This window comes from Pelmatolapia mariae, linkage group LG8 (assembly GCF_036321145.2).
Source record: "Pelmatolapia mariae isolate MD_Pm_ZW linkage group LG8, Pm_UMD_F_2, whole genome shotgun sequence".
Classification (NCBI taxonomy): domain Eukaryota; kingdom Metazoa; phylum Chordata; class Actinopteri; order Cichliformes; family Cichlidae; genus Pelmatolapia; species Pelmatolapia mariae.
Window position 1 is genome coordinate 27,111,453 of NC_086234.1, and position 22,412 is coordinate 27,133,864.

General features: G+C 40.3%; 1 protein-coding gene across 1 annotated transcript in view; it reads left to right on the forward strand.

The window, feature by feature from the left end:
• Positions 1-22,412, forward strand: part of dnah9 (dynein, axonemal, heavy chain 9) — a 160,965-nt gene that overhangs the window by 15,668 nt on the left and 122,885 nt on the right. Inside the window, exons 14-30 of the mRNA XM_063482191.1 lie at positions 821-929; positions 9,180-9,421; positions 9,603-9,738; positions 12,386-12,582; positions 12,658-12,920; positions 13,095-13,256; positions 13,844-14,066; positions 14,287-14,453; positions 16,382-16,525; positions 16,682-16,841; positions 18,462-18,617; positions 19,751-19,883; positions 19,977-20,254; positions 20,589-20,719; positions 20,822-20,948; positions 21,375-21,527; positions 21,936-22,061. Coding sequence (XP_063338261.1) covers positions 821-929; positions 9,180-9,421; positions 9,603-9,738; positions 12,386-12,582; positions 12,658-12,920; positions 13,095-13,256; positions 13,844-14,066; positions 14,287-14,453; positions 16,382-16,525; positions 16,682-16,841; positions 18,462-18,617; positions 19,751-19,883; positions 19,977-20,254; positions 20,589-20,719; positions 20,822-20,948; positions 21,375-21,527; positions 21,936-22,061 — 2,907 coding nt within the window. The remainder of the gene's footprint in view (positions 1-820; positions 930-9,179; positions 9,422-9,602; positions 9,739-12,385; positions 12,583-12,657; positions 12,921-13,094; positions 13,257-13,843; positions 14,067-14,286; positions 14,454-16,381; positions 16,526-16,681; positions 16,842-18,461; positions 18,618-19,750; positions 19,884-19,976; positions 20,255-20,588; positions 20,720-20,821; positions 20,949-21,374; positions 21,528-21,935; positions 22,062-22,412) is intronic.

A 22,412-nucleotide genomic window follows, 5' to 3' on the forward strand; every position in this document is an offset into this window, starting at 1 on the left:
CACATTGCAATTAGACATGTCCTTATCTTTTTGGAGACTAGCACTATCAAAAATATACAGAATTATTTACCATTGTACAGTGATGTGCAAAAGTCGTGAGCCACAGTTCTGAGGTTTAGCTGAATCTATGATAAATGCCAAAGATAACAAACTCTGGCAGGGAAAAGTCGTGTTTTTGCACCAACAAGGTGATTCCCAAAGAGCTATTAGCAAAAACTTTGGCACGTCTCGACACGGTGTGCAGTGTGTCTTTTAAAAACATGGCCAAGTGGAGGACAAAAGAATTGGCAAATGAACAGAATCTGAAAGTCATGTCCTTAAGACACAGGAAAAAATCCCACAAAACACTGACACAGGCCTTTGCTGGATTATTTCAGAAGTGTATTTATTAGCTGAATTACTTAGTACATTGTCTGCATTTATCAAAGACACCTTCACAGTTTTAATAAGAACTAAGCATTAGGGCAAAATGGCAGTTTCAGTAATGCGCCATGAAACAGTATACAGTTTCGTTGTGTAATTAATTCAGCCACACAAAGCTCAACTACACGTATTACAGCCACCTCAACGACATGATTACATTTTTAAAAATGTAGAAATCCAGTGCTTCAGGTAGGCAAAAGTTCAAGTCCAATTAAGTCATGACAGCATGGAACAATGCAGAAATAGTGACTATAATGAGGACGACATGCCGTGTTGACGCTCTGGGCTTGTGCTTGGCCTTTTTGTAGAAATGATATTTAAATGATTTTTCTGTACTCACTTAGTGGGAGCAGAAAATCAGGTCTCTCTCTTTTTTTCCTCTGCTGTTTGGCTGTAGGTGGTGCACTCTGTGCTTGATGTGGAACGTCCTCTGATTCAGGGCCAGCTCAGCGACATCGACGCTCAGCTCAGAAAGGCAGAGGACAGTCTGAACTGGAACAGCCAAGGTCTGCACATTTACTGATTAATAGCCAATACAGCTCCAGACAAATGACACATTTAAATATGTCAATTTCTGCTGTCAGTCTAGTGACATTAGTTATGACAGTACTCAACTGACACCACAGTACAATGGAGATGGCATCACTTTGCTGAAGAAATTATGCAAAACCAGTACTTTTATTTCTTTAAGTGTTCTGTGAGCATTGAGATTGACAGAGTTTAGTGTTGATAACATCCCTGCAACACTAAATGGACATCATGCCTATGATTGAACCGTGTTTTCCATTCTTTTACCAGCACTTTGCAGCAGTGATACGGCTTCCTTCTTTCATTGTTACAGCATGTTGGATCATTTTGACATTCCATTACTTATGTACTTTAATTTAACCCAGAAGACAAATGTGTAGAAATATTGTGAAGTGGCAATGTTTTTATTTATGTCTTAAAGAAAAGCAGCAGATTTCTTTGTATTTAAGCTGGTGCTGACCAATCACAGCTCTTTGCATCTTTGCAAACACAGATTTTTAAGTAGATGTCTGCTACTGAGCTTTGTTCAAACAAAAACAAAAGAGAAACAATGCAGTACTCAGTGTTATATAATATCTCAGACTGATTCCTGCTGAAATTTATTGAAAACTAAGCACAAAGCTAGTTATATATTTCCATCTGTTTTGTTCAAAAACAAAACAAAAACACAGCATGTACATTTCTGATGGAGAAACTGTGTTTTCAAGTACATTTAATATAATTCAGGTATTAAAAAGGGGGTTTTATTCCTCATCTTAACAACATAGTCTGTATTTAACGTCGAGTGGAAACAGTGGCAGTAAATGAGGAATGAGATTCCTGAGGGGAACCAAAAACTTCACAGCATTTTATAGATTTAACCAAAGAGCAGGGGGTCTGGCTTAGCTCTGTTCAAAGTCACTTGATTCACTTCATATACATTTGTAGTTATGCTGGTGTTACTCTTGGCAAGCAGTGCTTTCCTTGATTTTGTTGACAGTGTGGTTGCCAGGTTGGTTACTATGCCTGCACACAGACTTTAATAATTTACACTGTGTTCACATCTTGATTGCTAAGCAGTGATATTAATTCTTGCCGTGTGATATTTCCTTTATTCTGTTTATAAAGTCCTGTAAATAATTTATTACCACCGCCAAAGCGGTTATGTTTTTAGGTAGTTTTTGTTTTGGATACTTGTGTATCATCATCCTGTCTGAATTAATTTTAAATGAAAAGTTTTAAATGAATTATAAGATAAAATATTTTAGAGATGTAGAGTGGGGTCATGTTAACGATCTATTAAAATCTGGCTTATATTTGGCTTTGCAAATTGACCAAATGCCTCCTAATTTAGCATACTTGAAAGAAGTTTTGCCTTCACCCTCTACATCTTCCTGAGTGCCTCTCTCAGCCTTTGGTATTTCTTGAGGTTCTCATGCTCCTTCTTCCTGATATATCAACGTCTATCACTGTGGCCATCGTCCACTGTTTGTCCACCACCACTATATTGGAGGTTAACCATCACCAGTTTGTCCATCAGTGTCTGGAAGTCCCACAGAATTTTAGCTCCATCATTCTCAACCATCCTGGGGGGGTTGTATTCTATTTTGACCTCGGCACTTCCAGGCCATACTCGACAGAGATGTTCTTGTATATTATGCTGGCCACTTGGTTATGGCGTTCCATGTATGCCCTGCCTGCTAGCATCTTGCACCCTGCTGTTATGTGCTGGATTGACTCCGGGGCATCTTTACACAGCCTGCACCTGGGGTCTTGCCTGGTGTGGTAGACCGCAGCAAATATTTTCTGGCACAACTTCACCTACTTCCAAGGTGCATGGAGAGGATGAGAAACTCACAACGCAGGGGCTCCAGCAACACTTAAAAGTAAAGAGGAACAACTTTATTAACTGACCAACGCGTTTCGGCTTGTGGCCTTTGTCAGGGTCATCATCTGGTGTGGTAGACCCCAACCTCTAAGATAAGATAAGATAAGATCACCTTTATTAGTCCCACACGTGGGAAATTTGTTTTGTTACAGCAGAAAGTGGACAGTGCAAAAGTTATATAACAAAAATTAGAATACAATACGAATAATATACTGTACACAACTGTACAGAATAGAATAGAATAAAATAAAATACTATATACAGTAGAATAAAATAGAATAAAATATACAATAGGATAAAAATAGAATACAAATTCTATATACAACTGAGTACTTTGTCAGTACTCAACTTTGTCAGAAAGGAGTATTGCACTTAGTCTTATTGCACATGTATGGGTTTGTGTGTGTTTGATCAGCTGCAAAAGTCTTTGTTGTGGAGTCTGACAGCAGTGGGGAGGAAAGACCTGCGAAATCTCTCCGTCCCACACCGTGGGTGCCGCAGCCTGCCACTGAAGGAGCTGCTCAGTGCTGTCACAGTCTCTTGTATGGGGTGGGAGATGTTGTCCAACAGGGATGACAGCTTAGCCACCATTCTCCTGTCACTCACCACCTCCACTGGGTCCAGGGGGCATCCTAGAACAGAGCTGGCCCTTCTGATCAGCCTGTTCAGTCTCTTCCTGTCCCCGGCAGAGATGTTGCCACCCCAGCAGACCACACCATGAAAGATGGCTGAGGCCACCACAGAGTCATAGAGAGGTCTTCAGGAGTGGGCCCTCCACTCCAAACGACCTGAGTCTCCGCAGCAGGTACAGCCTGCTCTGTCCTTTCCTGTAGAGGGCGTCTGAATTTTTGAGTCCAGTCCAGTTTGTTGTTCAGATGAACACCAAGGTACCTGTAGCTGTCTACAGCCTCAATGTCCATACCTTGGATGTTCAGTGGTTGCAGTGGAGGATGTTTGTGCCTGCGGAAGTCTACCACCAGCTCCTTGGTTTTACTGGCATTGATCTGGAGGTAGTTCAGCTGGCACCAGTCCACAAAGTCTTGGGTCAGTCCTCTGTACTCCTTGTCGTCCCCATCAGTGATGAGGCCGACTATTGCAGAGTCATCAGAGAACTTCTGCAGGAAGCACTGGGTGGAGTTGTAGGAGAAGTCTGCAGTTTAGATGGTGAAGAGGAACGGAGCCAGAACCGTTCCCTGTGGGGCCCCCGTACTGCAGACGACCCTGTCCAACACACAGCCCTGAGTTCTCACATACTGTGGTCGGTCAGTGAGGTAGTCCAAAATCCAGGTAGCGAGGTGATGGTCCACTCTATGGATCTTGTGCTCAGAGCTTGTTCCTGTGCTGCCATGATTAGTGCCTCTGTGCTGTCTTTCAGTCCAGCTTTGTCCAGCCACTGGTAGGATTTATTGATATCAGCCACTTCTTCTACCTGCTGGTGGTACATGCCATGCAGTGGCCTGTGCTTCCACAATGTTTCCTATTTTTGCTCCTCTTCTTTCTCTAGTTTCTGTTGCCTGAGGTATCGACTAAGCATGTGATCAGTTGTGGCCATCTTCCTGATGTACTCATGGATCTTTGTTGTTTCATCCTGGTTAGTTGGTTCTGACACTCACTAGTCCTTGGCAAACTTCCTTCTGCTTATCAGTGGCTTCTATCTCCTTCATTGGCCAACATCAGGGTATGTAACGACCGGCAGGACGTAGGTGTTGATTGCCTGGATCTTGTTTTCCCCTTCACTTGACTTCTCAGGACTATTGGACGCTGTCCTCAGTGACTACAATGTTGTCTTCTGGTAGTTCGATCCCCTCAGTTCTGTCTACTTTCCTTCTCTTTGTTACTGTCTGACTACACTTCTCCAGTCCAAATGAGATTCCGATTTTGTTGCGGTAGATTCTAGTAGTGTGGATCAGGGAGTCGATGTCTCATTCACTCCTGGCAAACATGTTGACGTCATCCATGTAGAGGAGGTGGCTGATGATTTCTCCATTTCATATTCGGTATCCTTAGCCATAAATATATTAAACAAAATAAAATTATATATATTGTAAACAACATTGTAAAAAAATAACCCTTTTACTTGATATTTATTAATATTTATTTATTTATTACACAAATTTACTAAGCAATGAAAGGAATGCTACACATGTCCTATATCCACATAAAACTAAAAAAAGTAAAACTAAATACAAAACACAAGAGACAGGACACTACCAAAATAATAATAATAAATATATAAATAAAACAGGTAAACCTAAAATACCTGACACAGACATGGAGACACAGGGAACACAGGGGAGGCAGGGTATTTTGTCTTGTAAAGAGCTATATGTTAAATATATCTGGCTAATCATTAGTGCCTCTGTGGATAGCCAGGCATCTTTATGTATCTGTGCTCTTGATTTGCCCACAGCTCAGACCGATGACAATGAAATTGCTTTACTTTTGCAGCAAAAGAGTTTCGCTTGAATCGCTCTGAATCATCTCTATGCTTTCTACCTGCTAATTTTATGAAGGCGCGCGCGCACACACACACACACACACACACACACACACACACATTCATGAAATTGAATTTTCCAAATAAATATATTAAAATAGCAGACAGAATTTATCAGAGATGAATGTTTTTTAACCCCGTGAACCAAAGCTGAAAGTCCTGGCTGTAAGTCATAGGACTGCAAACTGAATATATTAAACAGCAAAAATAACAGAAATATTTTGTGTCCTAAAAATATGACCCTGACTGAATGTTTGCTGTATTACAGTAGATGCATGATTACAAACAGCAATGCAGAGTGTTCAGGCAGTTATCATTTCTATGAATATTCACAGATGATGAGATAAACATGCTTTCCTCATTCCTCCCGTCATGGCCCTCTGTGCCATTTCCAGAGTAGAGCAGTGTGCTCTGACACGTAACGTGAACAGAGAGGCTTTGCTTTTTGAAAAGCGCATGAAATAAGAATAGGAGAGGTTTTTAATCATTGATTAGCTTTGACTGACTCAGAGCAGGCAGGCACGTTGCTAGTTTCTTCAACTTCAGGATTCCCTGAGGAATGTAGCACAAATGAGAGGACTGTTGACGGTACGAGGTAATGCACTCGAAGGTGTTTGGGGACAAAGTCACAGTTCCTCTGCAGACCATACACTACATTCACTTATCTGCCTTATGTTAATATCTGTGTGTGTGTGTGTGTGTGTGTGTGTGTGTGTGTGTGTGTGTGTGTGTGTGTGTGTGTGTGTGTGTGTGTGCATAGGTCCTGAAACTCATGCTTACATCATGAGACTTACATTTTTCATCTGTGTGGTTGACCCAGGCAGGATTATTCAATGACAAATGTATCTGTGTGAATACGTTTTGAAAAGTGATAAAGTGACTGTCCCAAGTCTGACAACAATAGGATTTATTCTCTGTTTGGCCCATAGAAGTCTAAAAGAAGGACACATTTAGTGCTAAATAACAGAATTATTATTATTACCACCAAAACTGAAACATAAGCCTCTTGAATGGTTTGTATTACACACACATCTGTGATATTAGTCTGATAATCTGAGATAGATGCTCAAAAAGACACCATCAGCAAAGAGTAAAGAGTCCAGTTTAAATAAATGGAAAATGGACTGTTCTTATATTGTGCTTTTCTACTCTACTGGAGCATTGCATGTATGTGTTCTAACTGTCCTGTTGGCATTTAATTGTATTTTCCAGAAAACAAACCCTGCCTTATTAAAATGACTGAGTACAACTTCTTAAAAATCCATATGTACAGAATAAGCTAGCTCCTCTAAGGATATTTTCTTTAAAAGTTCAAAAGTGATTGTTTCTCCCTGACTGATAATTCTGGTAAAAGCCAGTAAGTTCTCAGGAAATATAGCAGTATTTTTGACAACCAGGATACTATAAATGTGACTCCCTGTTCGTTCTTATGAAACTTTCATGAGCTTCTTTTGGCTTCTGCATTTTGAGGGCACAGAGCGTGCACATGAGATTTCCTCTGTCTAAGCGAATGGCTTCCTTTTAGCTTCCTTAATACATGTATATAAACTGAATAAGATAAATTAATCATACAGATTTGTCAGACTTGCTTAATTATACCAGACCTAACAGGTCAAACTCTGATAAGAAAGACAGTCATTAAATGCTTTGGTGACACGAAGTGAATTCATTATTTTACAGCAGCGCCTTTTTCTAATCATATTCTTTGGGACGTACAGTTAAAGAATATGATGATATATAACCTTACACTGTATGTCCTGAAAAGCAGGAAGGGCTACTTTTGTTAAAAGTTAAGCCTTTTTCTGCATTTATTTACAGGTCAAATGCACTTTTGTGCCATGCAGAGGTTGTGGAGTTTTTAAAAAATCTCATTAAAATGTTCTTGCAACCACAGAGCCACAAAGAGAAAACTACGAAATGCTGAAATTAGTTAATTACCCTTATTAGTTTTTATTTTAAATGCAGAAGTCAGCTTAAAAATGAGCCTCTAGTTTCATTCAGGTAATACTTAATTCAGAAGTGCAACTACAAAAATCAATTAAAAAAGAAAATGAGTATACATACAGTACTTATCAAAGGCCTTAGGATCTGAAATTAAAGGAAGGATACTTTCAAACCTTATGCAGTGAGATTTTTTTTCCAATTAAGTTAACCCACTGCGAATAGAAAAATGTTTAAATTTAACTGTAATTGTTGTGAGCACAAATTGCCTTTACAGCAGCACCAGTTCCTTAGTTTTTAAGGTACTCGGCAGGTGGGATGGTATAAGTATTTTAGAGAACTCACTGTCTTGTCTCTCTTCATGTAGCTGTTTAGATCAGGTCACTGTGGGAGCCATGTCATCTGTTGCACGACTCCTTATTCTTGTGTCTTGAAGTTAGTTATTTATGAGTCCGACTGCATGCTAGGGCTTGTTGTATCAAGCCACAGAATACATTTGGGGCTGATTGTTAGATGAAAAAGGTATCGAAGAACTATATATACATATACAATCACAAAATGCAATCACAACAGTGTGGTGTAGTAAGTCATGAGATTCAGTCATGAGCTGAGTACGGACAGCTGTGTGCAGTACTTCTTAGATTAGACTTTAGTGAAAGCAGGTAATATATGGACCCATAACTGCCTGTGGTGGCCCACAATTCCTTCTGTATCCTTGTACATTTTCTTTGGCTCAGAGTAGTAGTAATTGTACTAAGCCTGATCACTGCATACAGTAAAGACAATGAGACAGTTATGACAGAAGTTTGAATAAACAAGATGTATTTTGCACTTTAGTAAGGCAATTCCAAGTTTAAAAAAATAGTTAATATTAGAAAATAGTTTCATTATGACATTAGAAAGAAGACTTTCTCTTTTGGAGCTAGCTAAAATCTCTTTGGGGGGCATCAGTACGTTTTTCTTTATATCAAACACTCTGTATTGTTTTAGCTGGGGAAAGTCATGTTTGTAAGAAAACCTTTTGTATCTGTGTTCAACCAAAGGATGAACCACATTTATATGAAAGGATCATAAAAATCATACAACCTTTGAACTTCAGTTTTCATTTTCAGTATATTTACAGACTTTTACAGACACTGAATATGTATTTTGTTAAATATTGGCAAAATATGATAGTGTGGTTTGGAGCTTAGATTCTGTCAAACCTTTTTACGACACCCACAGCTGGGAGCTCCCTGTCAATCAGCAGGGAAAATCATATGCTGATTATACCTGTGCCTTAGTGCAGATATTTTCATACAGCCTCAACTTTAGGTTTGATTTATCTATCCATCCATCCACCTATCCATCAATTTTCTGCTGCATATCTAGATGTGGGTTGTGGGGGAAGCAGTGTAAGTAGAGAAGCCCACTGTTTATTATTACTGCTACCTTAATGATAATGTAAATGTGGTTCATGCAGCTGTCAGGTAATTGCTGATAGTTAAACAGCACCAACCAGTTTAATGCTGAAAAGCTGTTGAAACTGGAGCTTTAGTGAAATCTTAAAATTCTCATGTGCTTGGAAGGGCTGTGTGCCAGTCTGTTACTGTTGCAGATGACTCTCTAATCCACTGGTAATTTTGTTGGTATTAATTCTTATGTGAGTATCTCATGTAGTAGCTCATGGTTAAAAATATCTTGGAAATAGAAAAAATCCCAGATGCTTAATTTCTTTTTTGCATATCCCTGTGTTGTGTCTCTACATCCTGGAATCAGCTAATTTATATGTTACTCTTAAACACTGCAATGGAGAATATTATCACATAAAACCCAAAGAAACAACAAAATTGATGCTAAATATTTACTTATTTTATTCAAAACATCAAAGAATGATATTCAAACAATTTTTTTTAACCTATTTGACCTTTTAACCTCTTTCAGGTGTTTGGGAGTATATCCAGGAAGTGCGAGACCTGGTGTGTGACCTGGAGAGTCGGCTCCAGAGGGCCAAAGACAACGTAGAGGAGATTCTGAGCTGCATGAGGTCCTGGTCCACCCCCATATTTGACAGGAAGGAGGGAAAAAAAGACGCTCTGCTCAGTTTGGAGGACAGGACTGAGAGGCTCGACAGATTTTACAGTCTGATTCGGTCTTCCGGGGAAAAAATCCACTTCCTAGTTAAGGTGCTTTGCTCATTGTTATGTGAAATGTCAGATGGGCTTTAAGTTTCACTCACATTTCATCATTTTAAGCAGTTATAATGGAGTCAGCAATTTAGGATTTGAACTTCATATTTGCAGGACTTTTCAAATGCGGTAAAGATGGTGATTCATTATGAGTGTCACACTCTGTTATGTCTCTTAGTGCAATTGGGCGCTGTTCAAAGCTGAGCCGTCCTCTGAGGAGTGGAAGGCCTATGTGGAGTACATTGATGACACGATCATAGATGGCTTCTTCAACAGCATCGAGTGCTCTCTCAGGTTTTTCCTCGATAACACTGGTATGATTTTCATGAACAAATAATACTCTAAATAAGGAAGAAAACATAAAAGAAGTACTTATTTACTATTTGTTGTGTCTCAGTCATGTTGATGGTGTTACTACTTGCTGTCTCAAAGCCAGAATGTTGCTGGCAATCCTGAAATTAATATGAAAAAAATGCAGCGCCTCTCAGTACTCTGATCCAACAGCACCCTTCAGCCAGCACTGAATTGGACAGCTTCTTAGCAACACGTCCTCGGGGTTTTTGATGTCAATTGGGTGTCCGCCTCTATTGGCTGTGGACATAAAATAATTCTGGACTTGTTAGCTGGCATGAGTTTTGTCAGCCAGTTTAGATGGACTGGGATGTGGTTCAATATGTAATGGATTGCTGCCAGAATGCTACTGTGACCAAACCTTCTACTCCTTGTTCCGCTTCTTCGTCTTTTCCTTTCCCTCTCCTTGGTTGGCTTCAAAAACTCTTTTATGATTTGGAAAATTCTTAAATAAATGATGTGACCCAGGGGTAGCTACGATAACAGCAGGTCCAGCATCTAAAAGCTCTGGAATTAAGCTGTTCTTTCCTTAATGCAGTGTCTTGTTTAATGTAAGAACCACAAGTGTCCATTAAAATAAAAGGAAAAGCAGAGCGAGAGTTTTAAAGCAGCGCTATTCCAAATTTTTACATCATAAGCTGATCAAATGAAAAGCTTATAGTGACAAATTCACATGGAAATATCAGTGATGAGGGGGCAGTTGAGCAGGCTCAGTCCTTTCAACTTGATTAGGTCCTTTTAAAATTAAGCACTGAATTAGAACGCCAATACTTTGCTTTTAACAGAACCCAGTGTCAAATCTCATTCACTTAAATATGAACATCAACATGTCTCAGGAGGAAATGGTAGTTGTTGATTCTGATTTTCTGTTTTCATTATATTGTAATTAATTACAAATAAACTGAACTTTAGAAAAAAGCTAAACCACAAAACTAAAATGATATTATAATATATGTTGAATGCCCTTAGTCTAACTCTGACGGTTTGTTTAGCAGACGAGAAGGCGGTGCATGTGTTTATTGAGTATGTCCATGTAACCGCCAAATGTTGCTTAACAACAACATTTGAATGAGTTATTGTATTATTATTGTTCTGGATTTCTGAGACTTATAATCTGAAAAATACCACACAACACTAAATACATCTAAACATTTCATTCTGGATCCAGTCTTGAAACTGGAATCAGTTCTAAGTAGTTACTACTGAAAGAATGAGGTCACGGATACAAGCATCAGAAATGAGCTTCCTCGAAGCCGGTGGCCCTTAGTGATAGCATGAAGGACTCTGAATAGAGCTGCGTAATAGAGTCTGTGCTTAGACAGCTACCCTTGTGACCTGGACATGGATAAGTAGCAAAAAAGGCTGGCAGGCATATTTCAAAATATCAAAGCTCTTTGAATGTCGAAACATTTTGAATGATTATATAGGTTTACTGCTTAGAACCAGTAGACTTAAGGAATAGTTTTACGCAAAGAACACGTAACAGATGTGAAAGAGTGTATAGAGGTTGTGGCAAATGTTATGTGGCGCGCAACATCATCTGTGAAGAGTTCAGTACTGCTGTTATCTGGTGAATACCAGGTCACACGTTGGGATGTTGAGCCCTCACGCCAACGTCATGGACTCAGTTTCTGACACTTTGGTCTGAAACGTGCAAATGAGGAGCCCGTTATAAGTTTTGTAAGGCTCTGCCAGTGCGCCTCCTGTTCATCCTTGCACAAAGAAGCACATGCTGGCACTGCTGCTAGGTTGATGCCCATGTTCTGAGATCTTCTCCACACTGTTGAGACTGTGCTGGGAGACACACCAATCCTTCTTGCATAAGCATTCATGGATGTGTTATACTGTGATGGTCAAGTGTTCGGTTCTTCCATTAATATACAGTAAACTTATTTTAAACCTAAGCTTGAATAAATAGTAATAAGGAATAAGCCAGTTAGGTTAACTATCATTTAGGTTTCTGTTTTTTATTTGACCAAAGAACAGAAGTCACATTTAAACCTTGGAGGAAGTTTTATATGGTAGGTAATGTTCACAGTGCAGTCTCTTTTATAATTCAATAATAAACTGAAACACAAACATACAAAGTGCAAAACACAAACAATAAATCAAAAGCAATTCAAATAAAAAGTAAAAACATCCTTAAAAACATCCAACTGGATTATAAAATTAGAGGCCATAAAAATGTAAAAGTATTCATATAAAGGATAATGTTAATTTTATATTATTTGATTTAAAAGATTGGGCCAACTCTGATTTTCAAAGGTTGAGTATTTATTAACTCAGAGCTCAAACAGCAAGAAAAAAACATAGCCTGAAAAATCCACGAGAGCCCAATCTGCTAGGAGGCACGACCACATACAGAGTCATGAAGTGTGTGATATGTTTTGGAATAATTCCAAACAGGGGAAGTGTAAAATGTATCTGTAAAAACCTTACGAGGAGCCAATAAATGGATCAACATGGAGCTTTTATAATAACATCTCAAGTGGCAGTGTTCTGCACCAGGTAGAGCTATAAAACGGTGCTCACAAGACTAAAGAGCCTTATAGTAGCATCTTAACACTTATTCAAATCATAAAATGTGTGTTGCATTTCCTTTCACTTCAGACCAAAGAGCTGTCATTGCCCCCCTGTTTGAGGCTCAGCTGGATCTGAGGGTTCCTGACATGGTGTTCACTCCCTCTCTGGAGGTTGGGACTAGAGAAAGTTTGTTTGAGCTGGTGGAAGGCCTCATCAATGATCTGTTTGGAATTTCTTCACTGGTGCCACGCCTCGCCCAGCATAGTCCCTTTCCAAACTACCAGGTACAACTAGTTTCATGCAACTCCAACACATGTAGCCGGTCACATTAAGATTTAATCTGGACATTTTTCACTCAGGCTGACATGGAGGACATGGCTGACCTGGCAGACATGCGTAATCTCATCATGGAGCGTATCCAGGCGGCCATGGCAACGTGCTGCGAGTTTCGCAACTCTCTGGAGCGTTACAGCTACCTGTATGTGGAAGACAGGAAAGAGTTCATGCGTCAGTTCCTTTTGTACGGCCAGATTCTCACCAACCAGGAGATGGAGATTTATCCTGACAATAGTGTCTCTGAGAGTCCACCAAGTCTGGGAAACTTTAGAGAGCAGGTTGACAGGTAGGCATTACTCAAGAGGAATGTGGTGTATGTTAAATTTTGATCTGAGGACATTTTTAAGTCATATCTTAAAGCAATTCATCTAAAATTTGGATTAAGGTTTTGTTTTCAGTTGAGCATAAAAGTAATAGCTTGTTTTTGCTAAAGTGCCATCTGTTTGTCTTTGTCCTGTAGTTATGAGAAGATATATGAAGAGGTGCAGGCTCTGGAGCCGGTGCATGTGTTCCACAGGTGGATGAGGGTGGATGGCCGTAGCATGAAGAGTGCCTTGCTCAACATAATCAAAAAGTGGAGCTACATGTTCAAACAGCACCTTGTTGACCTTGTTACCAACAGGTATGGCACGCAGACAAAGAAAAAAGTTACAATTTTTCTTTCCATCCATTCTCTTCCACTTACCCTTATCAGGGGAAGCCTGGAGCCTATCCCAGCTACCGTAGGGTGAGAGGCAGGGTACACCCTGTACAGGTCACTAGTGTGTCACATGGCTAACACAGAGAGACAGATAGCCATTTGCCCTATCATTCACACCTATGGGGTGTGAATGATAGGGCAATGCCACTAACTGTATGTCTTTGGACTGTGGGTGGAAGCTGGAGTACCCGGAGAGAACCCACACAAACACAAGGAGAACATGAAAACTCCTCAAAACTAGGCCCCGGCCATATGGTGAAGTCGAACCCAGGACCTTCTTGCTGTGAGGCAACAGCGCAAACAACAGTGCCATCGTGCTCCCAAATTAGCATTTTCAATAAATATGATAAAATACAACACAGTGTCCAATCCAGGTAGACAGACTAATATTACAGGACTTGTTTTACTAGCTTATGGCTCAAGTTAAGATAGATATTAGTGTAAACTAAAATAGAAATGTTGATGTTTGATACTGGTGGCTCATTAAAATCCTGTTCCCCTGTCTCCAGTCTGTTAGACTTGGAGAAGTTTATCACAGTGGTTCAGGCTGGGTTGAGCCAGCAGGTGGAGGAGGGTGATTACGATGGCCTGGTGGAGGTCATGGGTAACCTGCTGGCTGTTAAGGAAAGACAGAATACTACAGACACCATGTTTGAGCCTCTGCAGCAAACCATCGCTCTTCTGAAGGAGTATGAGCAGGAGCTGCCCGATGTGGTTTACAAACAGTTAGAGGTAAGGAGTGATGTTCAGTCATCTCCTATTATTTTCAAGCCCAGATTGTTTAGTCTGTTTCTTCCAACTGAGACAGAGCAATTTTTCGTCCTTTTTCTTTGCTTTTTTAAATCTCTGTTTCATGCACTTCCTCCTGGCAATCCATCATCTGTCAATCCTGCCCTCCTCGCTTTTCTCCCCCTCTCTGTATCTATCTCTGCATCTGTCTGTCTGTCTGCAGGAGCTGCCAGACAAGTGGGACAATGTGAAAAAGCAGGCAGTGTTGGTCAAGCAGCAGGTGGCACCACTGCAGGCTGTCGAGGTGTCCAGTCTTCGTCGAAAGTGTGCTGCTTTTGATGTTGAGCAACACACATTCAGGGAGCACTTTCGCAAAAGCAAGCTCTTCAGGTAGAAAATCTCTGCTGTGTATAACATGGTGATCAGAAATAATGTGTGTAATCACACGTGAAGAAATGTCAAAGTGTTTCGCATGCTTAAAACTTACTTGAAAGAGAGAGATTGAGCTTAGTAATTTAACAATAAACAAAACAAAACCAAAAAACGTTGAAATTATATTTGTATTCTGATGTAGCTTGCTTTAGCAGCAAACTAAGTGTTACATTTTTATGTATGCTAGAGCTTGGACATTTTTCTGTATGCAAGCAAGACTGTAATTTTCCTGAACATAGATATCTTTCTTGAGGTGGAATGCAGAGAGAAAAGTAGTACACAATCCTACAGTTACAGTGTTCTTTTTTCAAACCTGGTTTCCTCATCCCTTTCAGATTTTCTTTGCCATGCTTGAGTTTTTTAACACAAGCCCCTATAGGATCAAGGGTAGTATTACAGGAATGCAGTCGAGCTCAAATAAAGTATCCAGAATCCCATACAAAAGATACATAACAACTTTGCTGAAATTTTAATATTACATTTACATTTATTATATATTATCCTGCCATTATTGTCAATGTGTTCATATTTATATCGCTAAAGATACACTCTGGGTTACTTGTAATCTCTGGTTCTTTGGACAAAATGTTTGACTATTGGAGTTGGATTGGGTGACTAAAGCTCCAAAAACACCATGTTTGTCTATGATAGAGCATGTGTGTTCATGACAGACCTTTTGAGCCTTCCTTGGGACCAGAGATACCCCCCTTGTAAAACTACACACCAGAGGTTGATGTTCCTAGTTCCTTATGGCAGCTGCTGCAAAGGAATGCTTGCCAAACTGGTTTTCTGCTTTGGCTCGCTGAGCATATTGTGGGAGTGTTTGAGTGTCTCTTTTAGTGCCAGTTTGCCAACAAACGTGCCAGTGATTAGCAGAAGTCTGTTTGCAGACCTTGCAATGCAGAATTAGAGTTGGCCTTCGGTTCTGACCTTTTGGCAGGGCTGATAGCCATAGCTATAGCTGTTGGATAGGGGTGAAACTCATCATGTCTCAGTCATGACAGTAGCTGAGTTCTCTTAGTTGAGTCAGCTGACAAGCTAATGGTAGTTTAACAGCTAATTGCGGCCTGCTAACAAGCTAATGCTAGTGAGATACTGAAAAGGATTTGTGTAAACGCATTAACCCAAGTTACAGAGTTGTTACAATTTCCCAGATTGAAGCCATACATTTATGAGAAAAAAGTGGATATTCTCTTGAAATACCATTGTGCACTACTATTTATTTTATGTAGAATCTAATGTAACTGAAGGCACAAAGATGACAGATGAGCTTATTTCTCCCAATTATTACTCTATTGTCTGCTTCTGCTAGTGCTAAATAAGGGGATGTTGAAGTATAATGTGCCATCTCATTAGAGTTTTCCAGAACATTTCCTGTTTAACTTTCCTTTGGTGATGAAGTTGAGTGAGGACCTTTGAATGTTTAAGAATGTCACCTTCCTAACCTTCTGACTAGATAATAGAGAAGCGTTTTCTCGAGGCTCTCACATCCGACAAGGCTAATTGAATCCTAACATAATGATAATTAATTCATAGGTGGAGATGCTTCGTCATAATGTATAATTGTCAGATTACTTATGTGTGTAATTGGTCTCTTAATAACCTGGTGATTATTTTCCCATTAATGTCATGGAAGTCATTGTTAACTGTCACAGCACTGGGACTCTCCTCTGGTTATCCTGCAGAGGGTATAAGATGAGTTTGGCAAAACCGGAGCCTTTCATTACCTAAACAGAGCGTGATTTATACTGAGTTTGTGCAAATGTGTGTGTGTGTGTGTGTGTGTGTGTGTGTGTGTGTGTGTGTGTGTGTGTGTGTGTGTGTGTGTGTGTGTTTGTGTGTGTGCATTTTGATGGGTGCCTGTGTGCATTCATGCATTTGTCCAGGTTTGAAAGTGAAAGCCCCTACCAGATGTTGGATGCATTCCACCGGCAGATCCAGGACCGGGAGGCAATTATGGCCTCTCTGGTGGAGTCTGCCAGCCTGTTTGAGGTCACTGTGTCAGAGTACAGACAGCTCCGACAATGCAGGTAAAGCCCAACGATGGAAAAAAACAAACATCACAAGACACTGATACATTTAAAACTAATTTAGAGCATTAGTTTAACAGAGATGCTCTCTTGCATTCAGTTTCTGAGCTGTTTCATGTTAGATTAATCAACTTTGTGCTCTGTTTCATTCTCAAGGCATGAGGTGGTTCTCTTGAAGGAGCTGTGGGACATGATCACCATGGTGGAATCCACCATGACAGCATGGAGGACAACTTCCTGGAGAGAGATCAACGTGGAGGACATGGAACTGGAATGTAAACGTTTTTCCAAAGAGATTCGCATGTTGGATAAAGAGGTAAGAGGAGAGACGTGTTTTAAGTAAAGAACCAAAATATTAAAAGTCAAAATACTTATGATCCACAAAATTTCTTTTTCAAACATCCAATATGGGAATTTTACTGATGCTGAATTGGAAACAAGCTTTGCATACTTCACATACTTGCATAAAAATCTCTGAAATTTAAGCCTTGTATTTAATAAACAGAATTTTTTCAGTGCTCAACTGTGATCAAATTCTCCACCTCACACAGCATGATGCTAGAAACAGCAGTGAAACATTTGGTGACCTTACTGACAAGTTCAGCTCTTCATCTAACATATCACTCTGACTCCCTGCTCAAACCAGCGTGGTATGTCCTGAGATTTGATTTTCACCGGGTGTCATCCACATGCTTGAACCAATGACTTGGTGGTGTCCCAGGGTAGGATAACAGAGCCCTCTTTTCCAGTTCTTCCATGTATAAGTTGGCCACAATGGGTGAAACTGAGGGTCAAACTGACCATTGTATGTGAAATATGTGGAATGAGAGTGATCCCGTTGCTGAGGCTGGGGTCGTCCTGTAATCTCTTACAAACTGCCTCAGTGACTGGAGCACAAGTGAAGAGAGTTGAACATCATACTCTCACTTTCTCAACAAAATCCAAGGTGTTCTGGATGTGGTGTTCAGAGCTGCCAACCAACACGTTGAGGATCGATGCGAGAAACTTTGAGATGAATTAGGTGACTGAGTTGCTCATACAGATATGTGTCTTGGTGTAGCTTACCCCTGGGTATAACCTGTGGTATCAGGTCCAGTCAATAGCATTGTCTTGTTCTGACTGCCTCAGACATTCTATCATCTTACATTGTATTTCTTGTAACTATTTCCTAATGAAAGTGAACTTTGGATTGGTGGGTGCTTTTAATATGAAGATGCAGTGGTAAGAAATCCTCAGACTGTGGTAATATCACAGATGCCGTGTTCATCCATCCATCTCTTTCCTTAACCAGTCATTCAAATAACAGTTGCAGGGGGCAGGAGCCTATCCCAGCTAACAAAGAGCGGGAGTTGGGGTTCTTCTAGCACCAATCATCAGTCAATTCAATTCAATTCATTTTATTTATATAGCGCCAAATCACAACAACAATCGCCTCAAGGCGCTTTATATTGTACAGTAGATTGTACAATAATGCATACAGAGAAAAACCCAACAATCATATGACCCCCTATGAGCAAGCACTTTGGCGACAGTGGGAAGGAAAAACTCCCTTCCCAGTCATTAACACATTATAAACTTGGCCAACACATTCATGCTCACATTGACACCTACAGATAATTTAAAATCTCCACAGGAAATATATAGATGTGTTGTACATAGCAATTGAATATATATTTATAGCGCTGTTGTATCCATGTCCATAGAGTTTTCTTTAGCATAATACTGTAAGGACACACTAAATAATAATAATGTTAATGTAAATTTGTACATTAGGACCACAGGAATATAAAGCAGCAATAAAGAATGGAGTGAAATCAGGCATTAAAGGATTTCAATGTCTTGCTCAAAGTAAAAAAAGTACAGCTCAAAATAAATCCTGAACTGCTGTTTAAAGCTGCCTTCCTCTGTCCTAAATATTTGGCCTTGTGTGTGGCAGGTTAGAGCGTGGGAGGCCTTCACAGGGTTGGACAGCAGGGTGAGGAACCTTCTCACCTCCCTCCGGGCTGTGGCAGAGCTCCAGAATCCAGCCATACGATCCAGACATTGGCATCAGCTAATGGCCGCTACTGGAGTCCGCTTCACCATGGACCAGGTTTACAGCTTATTCTAATTTTAAAAAACCCCAACATGTTGTGGAGTTTCATTTAGAGTATTTTAACATTATTATCACACTAGCTGCAGTATTTTTTTTTATTCAGGTCCAAGCAGATGTGGTAATATTTTAATGGAGGCTCAAAAGGGGGTTCTTACACACATAAGCAAATTCATTTTTCAGCTCCTCTTTGGGGTAGTTTGTGCTGCAGAAGTTAAGATGATAGGTTTTTACAGCTTTTAAGTCTGTACAAAAATGTATCACAGAGGCTAACTGATCTGCTTTGATCTTTTTTTAATATATAGATTTATATAGTGCTAGCTTTGTAAGGCTCTGACAAAATCCTCTCTCATACACATTCAGCTGGCTACAGCAGGGATTTGCTCGACTACCATCAGAGTTGGTCTACAGCTGCTAATCTATTCTGACAAAGTAGCATCAGCAGCATCACCACTGCGCCTGCACTTTTATCCCTGCACTTTTTTTTAAATGAAACACAATATTTTTTGCATAAACATTTGTCAATGTCATCTGTCACATATTAAAAACTGACCAAATGTGCCATCTCATTTGTTTTTTCATACTATTACTTATTTTATAAATTAATTCAGATTTAATTGTATAGTACAATTTTAGGCTCGGCACTCAGCACGAAGCTTCCTGTTTTAAACCTTAAATGGGGCCTTTCTGTGTGGAGTTTCCATGTTCTCACTGTGGTTTCCCTGTGTTTCCTTCAGGTACTCCAGTGTCCAAGCCGAAAGCATGTTAATTTAATTTGTGATTCTAAATTAGCTGTGGTTGTGAGTTAGATGCAGTCCTTTAAATAGGTCTAAAGTGATTTTTAGTGGTCAGTGAGACTAAAAAAGGCTGTGGGTGATAAGAGGTCAACATTATAATCTGTGAGTAACTAAGCAACCATTGCTTACAGGTAACATACATGTCTACTTGTAGGTGACAGAGTTTGTACAGTTACCCCTTGTTCATTATAAAAAATGGATGTCTGCTTTTGATAAATATGTGTGTCCATGTTACTCTGAAACTAGCTAGTATTCACTGTTACTATGACTCTAATATCACCAGATTTGAGTTCTGGGTATTGTGACATAAGCAGTGACATGGCTGTCTGTGAGCAGGAGACCACTCTGGCTGATCTGCTGCAGCTCAACCTGCACTGCTTTGAAGACGAGGTGAGAGGGATCGTAGACAAGGCTGTTAAAGAGATGGGGATGGAGAAAGTCCTGTCTGAGCTCAACTCCACATGGACAGGTACAGAAACACGAATTTTTAACTTCTAACAGTGAATTTTAATTTTTTTTTTTTTTTTACCTGCTTATGATGTACTGATGGACTTTATTGCAGGTATGCAATTCCAGTATGAGCCCCACCACAGGACCAAGCTCCCTCTGCTCCGTGCAAATGAGGAGCTGATTGAGACGCTGGAAGACAACCAGGTCCAGCTGCAGAACCTTATGTCATCCAAGTATATCGCACACTTCCTGGATGAAGTATCTTCATGGCAAAGCAAGCTATCTGTGGTGGACTCCGTCATCTCCATCTGGTTTGTGGTTCAGCGTACTTGGACTCACCTGGAAAGCATCTTCCTTGGCTCTGAGGACATTCGCTCACAGCTGCCTGAGGTTACACACCAAACAGAATACACACACACACACACAGTTCATTACAGTTCTATATTTCAGGTATCCGTCAGTGTCAAGCTTATATACATGCAAGCCTCAACCTGCGCCCCAGTTGTTGCCATATGAACCTAGGCAGCACAACTGTAATAGCTGTTAATTAAGAATCCATTAATTAGCCTTACTTAGTTTAAGAGCTGAGATTACACAACTTTTTAATTGCTCCCGTGATGTTCAGGCTGTGCTTAAGCCCAGATGTTTGCTATTAAACCTCTGATTCTCCCTCTTTCTTGTGGGAATCAACGCCTGCCGGGCTCCCTCATGAAATCCTCTGCAGGACTCCAGGCGCTTTGAGGGGATTGATGCCGATTTCAAAGAGCTGGCAAACGCTATGCACGAGACGCCCAACGTAGTGGAGGCCACCAACAAACCAGGCCTGTTTCGTAAACTGGAGGACATCCAGAGCAGGTGAAAGTTCAGCCAAGATGAGCGGTTCTCTGTTTCTTCCCCATACGTCTCACACAAACACACACACATACTGACTCTGCATGTGCTATGCTATTTCTACAGGCTTTCTCTGTGTGAAAAGGCTCTGGCAGAATACCTGGACACCAAGCGTCTGGCCTTTCCCAGATTTTACTTCATCTCTTCAGCTGATCTGCTGGACATCCTGTCTAATGGGACCAACCCACACCAGGTGGTTTCACAAATTTATGCCCCAGGGATGGCAGTGAATTTAATGCTTCAGTCTGTTCACACAGATGAGAATAAACAGTACTAATGTTTTCAGCTCTTTCTACAATTTACTTTACTAACAGTTTTCTAAAACTATGCTCCATCGTGTCATTAGGCTTTTGACTCACTGCTGCTGAATTTTGTAGTACATTTAGTGCCCACACAGGGGCAATGGTGCTTATAGTTTTGTATGTTACTCCGACCTCCATCATGAGTGCACTGGTTTTTTTGTCCTCAGAAAAATAAATAACTGTTAAAAACAACTCGCCATCAAAATCTTTTTCATCAGAAGCTAGCAGAGGTGTAGCAGAACACTGGTCCTGAAAAGCAACATTGTAACATTTCAAACCATGAGTGTAAATTGATCCCGAGCTGTGCGTTTGCTCAGGTCCAGAAGCATCTGTCCAAGCTGTTTGACAACATGGCTAAGATGCGATTTGAAACAGATGGAGAGGGGAATCCTTCGAAGATTGGTCAAGGCATGTACAGCAAGGAGGACGAGTATGTCCCTTTCCATCAGTCCTGTGACTGCAGTGGACAGGTAAAGAGAACTTTGGACATCATCATTTCTAGATGGATCCAAATGCTGAAGACGTTAATGGTGTTTATCTTTGTGACTTACTGCTGACACTGACAATTTTTCTAACCAGTCCTTTTCTGCAATGCAAGGAAATACACACACACACACACACACACACACACAGATTTAAATATATATATATAGGAATGAATCTGTTTTGCCCCTGGAGGTTTTGCATTTAAAGCTCATAAATTCATTCATTTTCCATTATATCGCGTAGTGTTTGCCTGACTCCACTTTAATGCTTATTAATGGCCTCACTAGGGTTCACTGATAAGAGAGTACATCGGCGCTCATGTGACACACATTGCAATACTTTCTTGGTTTTTGTTTTCAGGGATTTGCCTGTTTTTGTGTTTTCTCTGTAAGGTGGAGGTGTGGTTAAACCGGGTGCTCGACGTCATGCGCTCCACAGTTCGCCACGAGATGACCGAGGCAGTAATAGCCTATGAGGAAAAGCCTAGGGAGCAGTGGCTGTTTGACTATCCAGCTCAGGTAAATAGGTTTGGTTTGATGTACGATGCTGTGAAAAATATTTTCCCCCTTCCTGTGTTCTGTAACTCAAGCTTTCAAATTTTTCAAGTCTCTCAAATCACTGTGGATGAATGCCCCACTATTCTTTGCAGAATTGTTTCAATTCAGCAACTGGAGGGTTTCCAGACATGAAAGACCTGTTTTAAGATCATGCCAAAGCATGTCAATCAAATTTAAGTTTGGACTTAGAACCAACCCAAAGCCATGGAAGTGCTCTCAAGCAAAGCAAGAGAAAGTATCCACTCAACCCCCATTCCTACACACTACAACCCTAATCTGATGAAGCCGAAAAAGGGATGTCACTACCGCCTG